Source organism: Rutidosis leptorrhynchoides, chromosome 2 (assembly GCF_046630445.1).
Source record: "Rutidosis leptorrhynchoides isolate AG116_Rl617_1_P2 chromosome 2, CSIRO_AGI_Rlap_v1, whole genome shotgun sequence".
NCBI classification, from domain to species: Eukaryota; Viridiplantae; Streptophyta; class Magnoliopsida; order Asterales; family Asteraceae; genus Rutidosis; species Rutidosis leptorrhynchoides.
This window is the reverse complement of record NC_092334.1, coordinates 225,893,226-225,907,753: the sequence shown is the minus strand read 5'-3', so window position 1 is coordinate 225,907,753 and position 14,528 is coordinate 225,893,226. Positions and strand designations below refer to the sequence as shown.

Below are 14,528 nucleotides of genomic sequence, written 5' to 3'. Positions count from 1 at the left end.
AGAGTCATATAATGTGACTTCTGATATTTTAAAACATATAAAGACTTTATTTAAGGGTCCTAAAAAACATATTAGGATTCTTAAAAAGGGTTCTAATAAGTTTATTAAACTTATTAATAAGGGTCCTATAATATCATTAAGAACCACACAAATAGGGTCCTAAATAAGTTTTTGAAACCCATGAATAGGGTCCTATAAAACAACTAAGGACTACACGAATAGAGTCCTAAATACTATGTTGCAACCTTTCAATAGGGTCCTAAAACACACAAAAAAGGTCTTAAAAAGCACATGTTAGGACTGTTAATGAAGGTCCTAATATCCTAACCAAAATGATGATACCTTTTAGGGTCCTATAATATAATTATTTACAATATAAGTGGGTCCTAAAACATATATTAGGATCTATTAAAAAGGTCCTAATATCTCAACTAAGATTATAAAACCTTTTTTAGGGTCTTATAATATAAATATTTACAATACAAATTGGTCTTAAAAACATATATTAGGACATTTTAAAAGAATTCTTAAATCTCAAAGTAAAATTATGAAATCGGTTTTTAAGGTCGCGCAAATCAGCTATAATGGTCATCATAAATATAAAATAATCATGGGCACGATCATAAAATTATAATTAAAACAAACAAATTCTATAAATGAAATTGACATCCAAAAACGGATTTTTATTTAATAGCAAACTCAGAATCTCAGATATGTTTCATCTGGAAGTAAAAATAGTTACAAAAATCAAATATAAAAGTCTAGTAACATTTGGCGATAATAATAAAGAAGTAAACACGTGAATCCTAAGAACGAGCAGATCGATCATGAAGCAATCTTTTTAATCAAGAGGTACTACCTACAAAAAAATATATATATTTCATATGTTAGTTTTAAACCTTCGCGTTAATATAACTTATAATTACAAAAGTACACTTTAAGAAGGTCATACCTCGACAAAATTTCTTGACCATGCAATAGGCGTGCCTATAGCATCAATAATTGTGTCCATCTGTGCATACGGCCTAACCAGATCTTCTTCTTTTTGAATTGCCACCTAAGGATTAACCGAAAGTATCTTGTACCAATCTCTTTCACTCCCACCACCTCTTTTGGATCTAAACTCAAAACCCATTCTCTTGCTACTATGTCAAACGGCTTGTGAATGCTCCTCAGATATACGTCAGACCGAACCTGAATATCATTTTACAACAAATAAGAGTTAAACTATATTTGTTAACATTGAGAAGACAAAGTTTTTTATAACATAAACATACCCGTAAAGGTGAAGGTTCAACGACTGGTGAGGTAATTGGGGAAATAGTTGAATCACTGTTGGACCAATTATTTTCCCAACTCTGTTGTGCTCTTTCTGCCTCTAATTCCACGATCTTTGATTTCAACATTTGATTCTCTCGTGTGTAAGCAACACGAGATGGTGTTACAAAACTCAAAACCTAGAATTAAACAAGATGAGCATCACGGGTTTTTGAAAACGGTCAGAAAATCAATATCAATATATATATCAATATCAACATATCAGCAAAAAAAAAATATCAATATAAACTAGTTTATAACCCGCGACTTCAAGGGGCTTAAACATAAGGAAATATATAATTGCTTATAGATTTATAAAAGCGTTTGTGAATGATCGTACAAACGTAATTGAAAGAAAAATTTCGAGTAATACAAATTCAAAATGATAGAAAATTAGGTATATACAATTTGTTTTCTACTCACAAATTAACGAATGTATATCGTTATCGTTATATACAATATGTTTCATCTAAATTCCATATTTGTTTTCTAATAAATATACAAATACGAATTTTAACATACTTGGAGTTTCAAATCTTAATTAGTTTGAGGTGATTACTTGTCATAGACACTTTGATTTTGTTGCCAAAAAGATATCACAACTCAATGTTGCATATACAATACAACAAATGTAAGTAAAAAGTATAAAAATTACCGATTACCAAATATCATTTAGAGAACCCACACATAAAGTTTCAATCAAAAAGTACCTGAACTTGACTATGAGAATTTGTTATTTCAACAAACATAGCTCCAGATGCCGCAAGTACAATTCATTTGATCCATTATCATAACATGACCTTAAAGTGGCTGCACAAATGTCAATTATAACTTATAAACATATCATCGTCAAATTCTAATTTACACAAGTTGTTGAAATCTAAGTCAACTACAATATCAAATATAGATCATGTAACGCAAAAACAAGAACATCCAGACATATAATCAAAAACTTAATTAGAAGATTATTCTCTATTCTCCTCGAACGTAGAGATAATTAATCTTTCTTCCTTCTTATTTTAGCATTCAAAGTTTAAATACAAAGGTCACTTAATTCAACAGCTTACAAAAAATTTGAGATGTATTTTGACTTTTTTAGCATACAGTTCATCTTAACAATCATGTTTTGATACATATGGTATTTATTTAAACTCCCAACTATAATTTTAGCAAGTTACAATGAAGAGAGAAACATATAATATACTCAAAAACATAATAAAAGGCATCAAACTTTGTTATCAAAAATGATAACTTTGACCACCAAAATGTAACACCATAACCCTGAATAGAGAATTAATAAGGGAACACCAAACTCAAGAGTCAAGTATCAATCTTTAAACGTTTTACAAGGCAACCCAAACGTATTTTTGTACAGTACAAGTCCTACTAACACAATATTCACCTAATTTCTCATGACCTAAGACTCACCTACCCAATTTGTATGACCCCCTGTCCATTATATATCAGCTATAAATCTATAATTGACATGAATTACGAAATAAGAAAGACGTTAAGAAATAAATGACTTACACCGAAACCAAGAAAGAAAATAACTGTTGTCTGCTTTGAAAGATGTACACCAACAACCATGAATTAAAGCTTGTAAGAGTCCAGCTGCTCTATCCCTCGAGGATAAATTCGTTAAAACGTTCATGGGAGTTTTCATCTTCTGTTATTATGCTATTAAAGGAAATCAAAAGACCTGGGACTATAAGTAAAAGAAAGCCTACTTTTAAAATGCCAAGTTACCTGTTCATTTGTGTAGATATAACTGGTGCGCCAACAACACCCATAAAAGCATATAAGTAACTAAATCCACCGGTAAGAATTGAGCATAAATTTGAAATATATATATATATATATATATATATTTCAAATTTATGCTCTATGTGTGTGTGTGTGTGTGTGTGTGTGTGTGTGTGAGAAAAAATACATCCATAACTTGTAACAATTCATGTGCACTTAAAACATACTGTATATAAAAACATATCCATAAGTAACTTAAAATGTATATAAAAATAAATATAAAATACATATGAATAAATGAACTCTACTTACCACTAGACTGCCCAACTGATTCTGGTGTCTTGTATTGAGTTGACTATATGGAGTTAGATGTAACAGAGTATCCAGAGGGTGATCGAATCCTACCTGCAAATTAAAAGACCTTAGCGTAATATTCTGATTCAACTATAATGCATGGGGTTTTAATAGTAAACAAACACTGATTTTATAATGGCTTATTATAAGTTCAAGTCCACAAATTGAATGTGAACTAAAAGTAGAACTGACAACTATTTAGCAGACACATTTAACTTCTATAATTGAGATACATTAACATTGTTACTAACTGTTGTTACTAATACAATACAATGTCATTCTAAATGTGGATGGTGGCAGCATCTCGCAAGCAAGGTAATGTGAAGACGGTAACAGTGACACACCACACCGATGATCATTCGCAACAGAAATAATAATAATACATTGATCACGAGACTTCAATATATTATCGGGAAATCGTTCAAGAGGGATATGCTCTTTCACTGATACATATTTATCTCTTAATGGAAATTTCCTTCCATACACATTTCAAATCAAATACATACTAAAATAAATGATTGGAGAAATAAACCACACAAATAAAGGTCTTACACTTGACTAACATGCTGTCTCTCATGATTCACTATAAGGATCTTGTGTTTGTCTATATGATGAACGTTAAATGCCAACAAAAGTGACACAGGCTTAACTGAATAATACCCACAATAACCGAGGTTAAAAAGTGACATACACGAGTATACTTCAAACTGCGAGCAAAGACAACAAAAGTTTGTACAATAAATCATCAAAAGGTGACACATATTTCTCAAAAACTTAAACTTATCCCTTGCCCCAACATACTTAACCAATGAAGATAAATTTCAACAATTCACTGGTTCAGACAGAAAATTTTGAAGAAACGTAAGAAAATTTTGGAGCCCATGTACAAAAATTTTGGCATTACATCGAACACATTGTGTGCCACAAAAAAAAATTCAAAATTGCACCAAATTAATAAAATTACTTCAACTCAAATTTAATAAAAGAATGATTTAATGAAAGTTCTCAATTCTACATAAAATAATCAAACATGCTATAAGATACAAACGGAAATCATGACTAATCTAAAAAACAAATATTACAAGTACGTCGTCATGTAACTCAAATTTGATAAGAACACTTACCCTGATTGATAACAACACTACCCCTGATTAACGATCAACGGGTTCCCTTATTTCGTAATCATGTCAGTGATTAATGATCAAGCAATTTGAAAACACTAACCGAACTGAAAGTAACAAACAAATCAAACAGAAACAGATTTTTACACCATACAACAATTTTTGCATAAGATACGGTGGATATGAGAAGAGTTGAATTGTTACGAAGAAGTGGAAGAAAATTGCAGAGGAGAATGAAAAACTCGTATGCTTATGGCGTTGGCAATGGTTATCGAGGTTTTTGATGGAGAGATGGAGAGTAGAAGATGGAGAGAATGTAAATATGAAAACGAAGAGGTCTTAATCGTTTTCAAAATAGGCGATGACAGTGGTTATCTAGGTTTTGATTTGTCATCAACAATCGCGTGGATGAAGTAATGATGAAACGATGAAGATGGCGATGGCGATGGTAGTTTATTTATTTATTTAGGGTTTAATTTGCGGATCGGTTGTGGAGATAGGAAAAAAAAAAAAAAAAAAAGAACTTAAAATGAGATAGATTAGATAATAAAAATAGTATAAAAGGGCTGTGTTTTGGTAGGCTATTTGGGATTTGGGATAATTATGAAAGGAGATGTGATAGAGAGACAATTCAAAAATTTAACAAAATAAAAAGAGGGAATTCAAAAATTTAACAAAATAAAAAGAGGAAATTCAAAAATTTGAAAAAATAAGCATAAGGGAATTTGAAATTAAGGATCTTGTTAAAATTTCCTAATTAACACTTCTATATTTTTCATTGGTTTTAGCTATACTCAATGTGATGAGCGCTAAAATAATTTATCTTAAATATATCTTTGACGGTTTAAGTGAAATTTTTGATAAATGTAATTTTTAATTTTTCATTCGATATCAAAGAGACCGGTTACTTCATAAAGACTGAATTTAATCTTGTAAAAATGTTTATAGTATAGCAAAACCCATCTATTATTGAAAATTAATGTATAGAGAAATCATCTATTGCTGCAAATAATTTATAATGTAATGGACATACTATCAATCCCCGGCCCTTTTTAAGTTTAATTGATGCACCCACTATTGTCGGCCCCGTTATAAGTTAAATTAATGAATCCCCGTATTCATTCTATACATTACATAGTTTTTTAGAAAAGAATATTGGGAGAAAATCAAGTTAAACTCTAATCCTTAAACCATAAACTCTAAACCATAAATTCTAAACCATATTTCAAGTCTGTTCTTGGTACCTCTGTGGATGTTCAACCTATATCTTCTCCTGAAACTCTGTTTACTATGAAGATATCATAGAGAATGCTTTATTCATGGTTAGATACATTCTTGATGATGAATATAAGGCTACCATGTTTGATATCGATTATGTGAAGGCTCCTGGTCCTGATGATTATTCTTCAAAGTTTTTCAAGTCAGTTTGGGATGTTATTGGTAAGAATGTGTGTTCAACTATTAGAGAGTATTTTCAAAATGGTAAACTGTTAAAAGAAGTTAACTTTACGGCCATAGCCCTTGTTTCTAAAATCACTTCTCCTCAGAATGTGTCTCATTTTCGACCTATTGCATGTTGCAATGTGATTTATAAATGCATCAGCAAAGTGATAACTAATAAGTTTAAGGGGTGTTTGGATTATATCATTGATGTGAACTAGAGTGCTTTTATACCCGGTAGGAAAATTAGTGATAACATTTTGTTGTGCCAAGAGTTGTTAAGAGGCTATAAGGGTAAAAAAAAAAAGGGTGTCTAGGCGTGCTTTTAATATTGATATCCATAAAGTATATGATACTGTGGAATGGGGTTTGTTAGAGAGGTGTCTGCATATGTTTGGGTTTCACCCGATGATGATTATGTGGATAATGAATTGTGTCACTAGCCCTTCCTATACCATCAACTTCAATGGTGATCCTAAGGGTTTTTTACAAACCCTGGACCCTAAACCCTGTACCATGGACCCTAAACCCGAAACCCTAGACCCTAAACACTAGACCCTTTAATGAATTTTGTCGGGTATTGGGCCCTTTACCCAAACAAAAAAAAAACACTAGACCCTAAACCCTAGACCCTAGACCCCAAACCCTAAACCCTGAACCCTGGACCATAAACCCTAAACCATAAACCCTAGACCCTAAACCCTAGACCCTAGACCCTAGACCATAGACCCTAGACCCTAGACCCTAAACCATATACCCTAAACCCTAGACCCTAGACCCTAAACCCTAGACCCTAAACCCTAAATCCTAAACACTAGACCCTAAACCCTAAAATGCAAACCTCAGACCCTAAAACCTAAACCTTATACCATAAACCCTAAACGCTATACCCTAAACCCTAGACCATAAACCCTAGACCATAAATGATAGTGCTCCAAACGAACATATATTTAGTCGCAATATCATCCCAATATGTAAAGTTTTTAGTTGTAATTATTCTATTTTTAAGTTGTAATCGTTTAAATAAATAAATGTGAAGACAAAGCACGAAGATTAAAGAATTGAAGAAAAAGTGCCACTAAAGCCTAAAAAGTGCCACTAAAGCCATAGTGCACTCAAAAGTGCCACTAAAAGTGAGTTAAAGACTTGCGCGGATTTTGGGAGTTAAAGAAAATAATTTTTTGTGCAAATTACAAATTGCAAAACGCAAAGTAAAAGATATTAAATCGTACGAAAGGACGTTCGAAAATCCAGAACCAGGACCTGAGCCAACTATCAACGCGCGACGCAACGGGCCGAAAATTATGAGTCAACTATGCACAAGAATATAATATAATATTTAAATAATTATATAAATTATTTATATATTATATATTAATTAAATATAACGCCGACAAGCTAGGAGACAAGGCAAAGTGAGCTGTCCAGAGGGGCCATGCGATCGCATGGCCTGGCTGCCCTTTTTCCATGCGATCGCATGGCAGCAAAAACCTGGCCACATTGCTATAAAAGGCAGGCATGTGGTCGAACTCAAAACATCATCCACAATAATACTCCCTCTGTATAATTAATATATATATATATATATATATATATATATATATATATATATATATATATATATATATATATATATATATATATATATATATATATATATATATATATATATATATATATATATATAATAGGTTAGTTTTATATTAGATTAGTTTGGATAATGTAAAGGTTATTTTACGGGTTTTGAAGTCGAAGTTCTGTCCGAGTAACACTACGCGATAAATAATCAATGTAAGCTATGTTCTCCTTTTTAAATTAATGTCTCGTACTTAAGTTAATATTATGCTTATTTAAGCCGAAGTAATCATGATGTTGGACTAAATATTAAAGACGTGGTTATTGGGCTTTGTACCATAATTGGAGTTTGGACAAAATAACGACACTTGTGGAAATTAGACTATGGACTATTAATGGGCTTTATATTTGTTTAATTAAATGATAGTTTGTTAATTTAGTATAAAGATTTACAATTGGACGTACCTATAAATAACCATATACACTCGATCGGACACGATGGGCGGGATATTTATAAGTACTAATAATCGTTCATTTAACCGGACACGGGAATGGATTAATAGTCAATGGACTTATTAAAACAGGGGTGAATTATATACAAGGAAAATTGGTATAATTATAGTTTAAGTCCTCAATTAGTTGGAATATTTGACTTCGGATATAAGGATAATTTGACGAGGACACTCGCACTTTATATTTATGACTGATGGACTGTTATGGACAAAAACCAGACGGACATATTGAATAATCCAGGACAAAGGACAATTAACCCATGGTAATAAGCTAAAATCAACACGTCAAACATCATGATTACGGAAGTTTAAATAAGCATAATTCCTTTATTTCATATTTAATTGCACTTTTAATTATCGCACTTTAATTTATTGTCATTTTAATTATCGTTCTTTTTAATTATCGCAATTTTATTTATTGCACTTTAATTTATCGCACTTTAATTATTGTCATTTACTTTACGCTTTAAAATTAAGTCTTTTATTATATTTTACATTAGGTTTTAACTGCGACTAAAGTTTTAAAATCGATAAACCGGTCATTAAACGGTAAAAACCCCCTTTTTATAATAATAATATTACTTATATATATATTTATATTTATACAAATATAGTTTTAAAAATATAGCGTTAAACTTGGCTAGCTCCCTGTGGAACGAACCGGACTTACTAAAAACTACACTACTGTACGATTAGGTACACTGCCTATAAGTGTTGTAGCAAGGTTTAGGTATATCCATTCTATAAATAAATAAATAACTTGTGTAAAATTGTATCATATTTAATAGTATTTTGTAGTAAAAGTATAACTATTTCGTATACACCTCTACGCACATCAAGTATTTTTGGCGCCACTGCCGGGGACTGCTTAAACGCCGTAAGCGAAACGCTATATATATAAAAAAAAAGATTTTTAATTTACTTTTGTAAAAATACGTTTTAGATATTAAAAATACAAAACTATAAAAAGAAAAACAAAATATATATATATTTTTAAGAGTTGTTCAAAATATAAAAAAAAATTAAAAAGTTTTTATTTTCTTTTAGTTACAAAAACTAATAGGTAGTTTTTTTTGTAAAAATATAAGTTTTTATTTATTTTATATATTTATAAAATAGAAAATTTAAAACAGAAAAAAAAATTAAAATTATATTCGGGCTACATTGTAGCAGCCCAAATAATCTGGCCCATTTTTTAATTCATACGATCGCATGGATCCGTAGACCAAAACTCATGCGACCACATGAAGGGTTCTGACACGCCCTACTGAACCTGATAACAGCAATAATAAGGGTATTATTAATTATTATTATTATTAAACCCTAATTAGGGTTATATTTTATATTAATTAGTTTAGTTTATTTATTATTTGTATTTTAAGTTAAAATTAGTTTTATTAAATATATAAACTTATTACTTTTATAAAATAAATAATATAAAAATAATATTTTTATAAAAAAATTGTATTTTTATAACTTTAGTTTTATTTTTATATTTCCGTATCTTTTTATTAGTTTAATTCGTAAGTTGTATATTTTTTTCGTTCGTATTTAGTTTTAAGTGTAGTATTTTGCCGTAGTTATTTATATTTCTAGATTTTTAGGCTTTGCCATAAAATTCCTTAAGTGCTTTTTCTTTAGATTAAGATTTAGGTGCTTTAGAATTTTGCGACGCCATTTTAAAAATTTCAGTACTTTTTAAGTTATTGCCGTTTTGGATATAGAATTCCTTTTAAGCTTTAATACCTTTAGACATAACTTTTAATATTTAGTTTTTAGAATACTAAGTTTTGACGCTTTATTTTCTTATTTTTATTTTTCGACTGTTTGTTTTTCGACATTTATTTTTCGACCTTTTATTTTTCGACTTTTTCGACGCGCTCTTTTTCTTTCTTATTTCTTGACGCTCTAGTTTTTAGGACTTAGAATTTTTTCTATTTCTTCTCTAAAATTTCAAAACGAAAAATTATTTTAAGCAGTTAAATTGATAGACATCCAAATTTTCTGGTTCGTAGTAATAGTTAGATTTGTTAGTGGCGAGTTGTGGGCTTTCGATTTAAAGGGTCCTGGCTACCTGCTGCATCTATTGGCTATTCGAAACGTGGGCAAAAGCAGAAAAGTCTATTAATTTGATAACTTATATAATTTTTAGTTTTATAACTAATAGGATAATTAGTAAATGCACCACATTGTAGCTAAAATTTGGTAAAAAGTGTATTATGGAAAATTTTGAGAATATGTTGGAAACTCTTTCTGACATGCGAAATCAATTAAATCAATACTCTCAAACGAGTGTTGATGAAAATTCATCCGGTCAATCTTGGATCACGAATGACGAAACGATAACTAGTTGTGAAATCTGTGGAGATTATCACTCAACATGGGAATGTTTTTATTGCGTTCCTATGGAAAATTATGCAACCATAGAACCTGAATGGAATGATTATGAAGAATACAATTCAAATTGGAATTATTCCTAAGAATATATCCAAATTCAACAACCAGAAGACGAAGAACATTATGTGTCTTAAAATCTTTTAGACAATATGAAAATCAAACTCGAAGAACTCGATGCTCAAAATGAACAAATGAGAGAGTTTGTAAATCAGCAAGCTGAAACTCTATCAGATAACACACCTGTTGATCTGAGGAGTATTGTGCAAGAAAATCTCATATCATCGAATTTTGATGAATTCGAGAGCTCCAAAATCACCACTTATCCCGATAATACTTTTTATTCAGCTTTACCAATTTCACAACATATCGACACATTAGCCTCTACCGACGAAATCATCGATCCATCAATGGATGAAGAAGAAGAAGTAAGGGTGACAAATTGGTACTCTTGGGAAAATGATAACGTTGAAAATTTTACCCCCGAGACCAAAATGGTGGGACCGATAAGTACCATTAATGAAGAAGAATTTGCTTCGATCCCGAAATTCACCATTCCACAACCTTCCAACCCAATATTCTCAATAGACGAGTCATCTACTAAAGATGAACTACAAGCTGTAATAGATATTCACACCTCGAATTTCACCCAATTGGGTAATAGAGGTGAAAACTTTAATCCCAAGAAAACGGAAGGAAATGTTAGGAATTGTCCACCCTATAGAAATATGTATGTCGGTGTATATCGATCCATTTGACCAAGAACCAGAAAAGAGACATATCCATTTACTAAAAGTTACACTTAAAAAAGAATTAAGTAGTGACGATCGGGTGGGTCTAAACTTTAAACCCATTGATATATTTTATACCACCCGAGATGTAAATAACTGGCTCAATATTTTAATTCGTGGAACTTATTCTACCGACTTCACATGTCGTCAGCTAAGTATGGGGAAGTCTAACCCCACTTAACGTTAAATTCGGGGTTCGGGTTAGTGCATAACTCGTTAATAAACATGCATAATAAGTTAGGGTAAAAGACGCATTTTCAAAGATTAGCAAACAGTTCAGAAAAGCAACCGTTTTTGAAGAAAAACATGTGTGATAAAACAAGAAGGAATGAATGATGAGGCGCGCCATCTATCATTCGACGAGCTTTGTAATTACAAACTGGGTATTTTTAATCATTTTTCTACACTTATCACCCTCGTAAATTTATAATTATAGTCTGATTTCATGCAAATGAGGGCATTGCATGATCTCAAGTGTGGGGAAGGGTTATAAATTCTCTCGGGTTTGCACTTGGTTTATTTGCCAAATTTTGTGAAAATTTTAAAAAATTTCAAATAAATGAATTCAAAATCATGTTTATACATATTTATGAACGATGAAAACTAGGTGTTAATACCAATATTATCGTTACCTCGGAAAGGACATAAATTGAGAAACACCCTAAAACACTTAAATTCATTTAAAATGGAATAAAGGAGAATAAAAAGGCAACGAAAGAAACTAAGTGTGGGGAGAATGTACCAAGTTATTCAATTAAAAAACTATCTATCACATGTTTCTGTAAAGTTATTGCAGGTGCTTTTTTTGGGACTAAATTGACTGTTTTACCCGCAATATTATAATAAAGATAAAAGAAAAGATGGATCTACACGATGAATCAATTCCATCATTAAAAGGAAGTAAAGTCTTCCGAAAAAGACACGCGCTTCTTGATTTAGGTCAAGAAGTTGTCGTCCAGACCAGCTGTAGGTTGACGAAAAATCTAGAAAAGTCATCTCTAATATCAGCAGGAAATCCACGGACCTCAGCATCAAACAGGGTCGCCAAGTGGTCAGACTTATCCTAACCATGAGAGGATCTGTCTCGTAAAATGGGGAGGGCGCCATGTAAATTAGCTTGATAAGACTAATGAATCAGATCCCGAGAAAGGATAATCTCCTTAAAGATTAAAAATCAGCTTTTAAGACTGATATTACTCAATCCTTGAGATTGAGTTTAAAGATTGAGAATTACAAACTCATGGAATTCGATGATATCTAAACTCGAGCTTGAACGAGAAAATATTTTTATCAAATTAAAACCGATTTGTTTTCTGAAAACCTATTTTCAATGCGCTCATTACCATTGAACGTAAAATCCTAGGAATTCACCTGGAATTCATTAGGTCACCTGAACCAAATCGGATGTCAACCGTAAGAACGGTGGTTGCATAGCATGGTCAAAGACAGGACCTTGTGCCAGACCAAAAAATTATAGGGTGATCTTTACTATTGCTCCTACAAAGGATAGTAATTGCATCCGACACGTTGTAGACCATGAACATCTGCATGTCATTAGACATCGCCTTAACAGTTGATTGTTCAACGCTTTCCTTTACAACCAGACGGTAGTTTACCGAAAAGTAATATACGGAGCAAGTATACTGGACGTGTTGCTTTCCTAATACAAGGTTAGCAAGTGGGTGACACAAAACCATAAGTTTTGAGCTAAAATTTTCAAATCTGAAACCCACCAAACCCACAAAAATATTTTGCAAACACCGGTGAAGGGTTATTCCGGAAAACTTATCTAGGGTAAAAGCTAGAATGAATTTTCAAAAGATCAAATGTTTTCATAAAGATCCAATTTCCTTAAGGATCTAAATTTTTATAGTCATGTGGGACTGTAAACCACATCGTTACTATCATTGTTTATACCGCCGTATCAAAATCACTAATGTATAAAGTGTGAAGAATAAAGAAGTGATTCGTGATATTTAATTTCAAGTTCTGTATTGCTTGAGGACAAGCAACGCTCAAGTGTGGAGATATTTGATAGTGCTCCAAACGAACATATATTTAGTCGCAATATCATCCCAATATGTAAAGTTTTTAGTTGTAATTATTCTATTTTTAAGTTATAATCGTTTAAATAAATAAATGTGAAGACAAAGCACGAAGATTAAAGAATTGAAGAAAAAGTGCCACTAAAGCCTGAAAAGTGCCACTAAAGTCATAGTGCACTCAAAAGTGCCACTAAAAGTGAGTTAAAGACTTGCGCGGATTTTGGGAGTTAAGGAAAATAATTTTTTGTGCAAATTACAAATTGCAAAACGCAAAGTAAAAGATATTAAATCGTACGAAAGGACGTTCGAAAATCCGGAACCAGGACCTAAGCCAACTATCAACGCGCGACGCAACGGGCCAAAAATTATGAGTCAACTATGCACAAGAATATAATATAATATTTAAATAATTATATAAATTATTTATATATTATATATTAATTAAATATAACGTCGACAAGCTAGGAGACAAGGCAAAGTGAGCTGTCCAGAGGGGCTATGCGATCGCATGGCCTGGCTGCCCTTTTTCCATGCGATCGCATGGCAGCAAAAACCTGGCCACATTGCTATAAAAGGCAGGCCTGTGGTCGAACTCAAAACATCATCCACAATAATACTCCCTCTGTATAATATATATATATATATATATATATATATATATATATATATATATATATATATATATATATATATATATATATATATATATATATAATATAGGTTAGTTATATATTAGATTAGTTTGGGTAATGTAAAGGTTATTTTACGGGTTTTGAAGTCGAAGTTCTGTCCGTGTAACACTACACGATAAATAATCAATGTAAGTTATGTTCTCCTTTTTAAATTAATGTCTCGTACTTAAGTTAATATTATGCTTATTTAAGCCGAAGTAATCATGATGTTGGACTAAATATTAAAGACGTGGTTATTGGGCTTTGTACCATAATTGGGGTTTGGACAAAAGAACGACACTTGTGGAAATTAGACTATGGGCTATTAATAGGCTTTATATTTGTTTAATTAAATGATAGTTTGTTAATTTAATATAAAGATTTACAATTGGACGTACCTATAAATAACCATATACACTCGATCGGACACGATGGGCGGGATATTTATAAATACTAATAATCGTTCATTTAACCGGAAACGGGAATGGATTAATAGTCAATGGACTTATTAAAACATGGGTGAATTATATACAAGGAAAATTGGTATAATTATAGTTTAAGT

The 14,528-nt window shown here is 31.4% G+C and overlaps 1 protein-coding gene across 7 annotated transcripts; it reads right to left on the bottom strand.

Annotated features, from left to right (window-relative positions):
- Positions 1–704: 704 nt before the first annotated feature.
- On the bottom strand, positions 705–5,026 carry LOC139891694 (uncharacterized). 7 transcript variants are annotated; one of them, XM_071874675.1, is made up of 9 exons: positions 4,542–5,026; positions 3,970–4,124; positions 3,376–3,468; positions 3,067–3,088; positions 2,848–2,986; positions 2,028–2,127; positions 1,278–1,457; positions 953–1,194; positions 705–859 (listed from the first exon to the last, which is right to left on the bottom strand). In XM_071874675.1, the coding sequence occupies exons 6-8, from the start codon at positions 2,064–2,066 to the stop codon at positions 988–990; spliced, it is 426 nt and encodes a 141-aa protein (XP_071730776.1). In that variant the 5' UTR covers positions 2,067–2,127; positions 2,848–2,986; positions 3,067–3,088; positions 3,376–3,468; positions 3,970–4,124; positions 4,542–5,026; the 3' UTR covers positions 705–859; positions 953–987. The 7 variants fall into 7 exon arrangements, with proteins under 7 accessions (XP_071730776.1, XP_071730772.1, XP_071730775.1 ...); XM_071874671.1 differs by having other exon boundaries at positions 2,848–3,088; XM_071874674.1 differs by lacking the exon at positions 3,970–4,124.
- Positions 5,027–14,528: the final 9,502 nt, after the last annotated feature.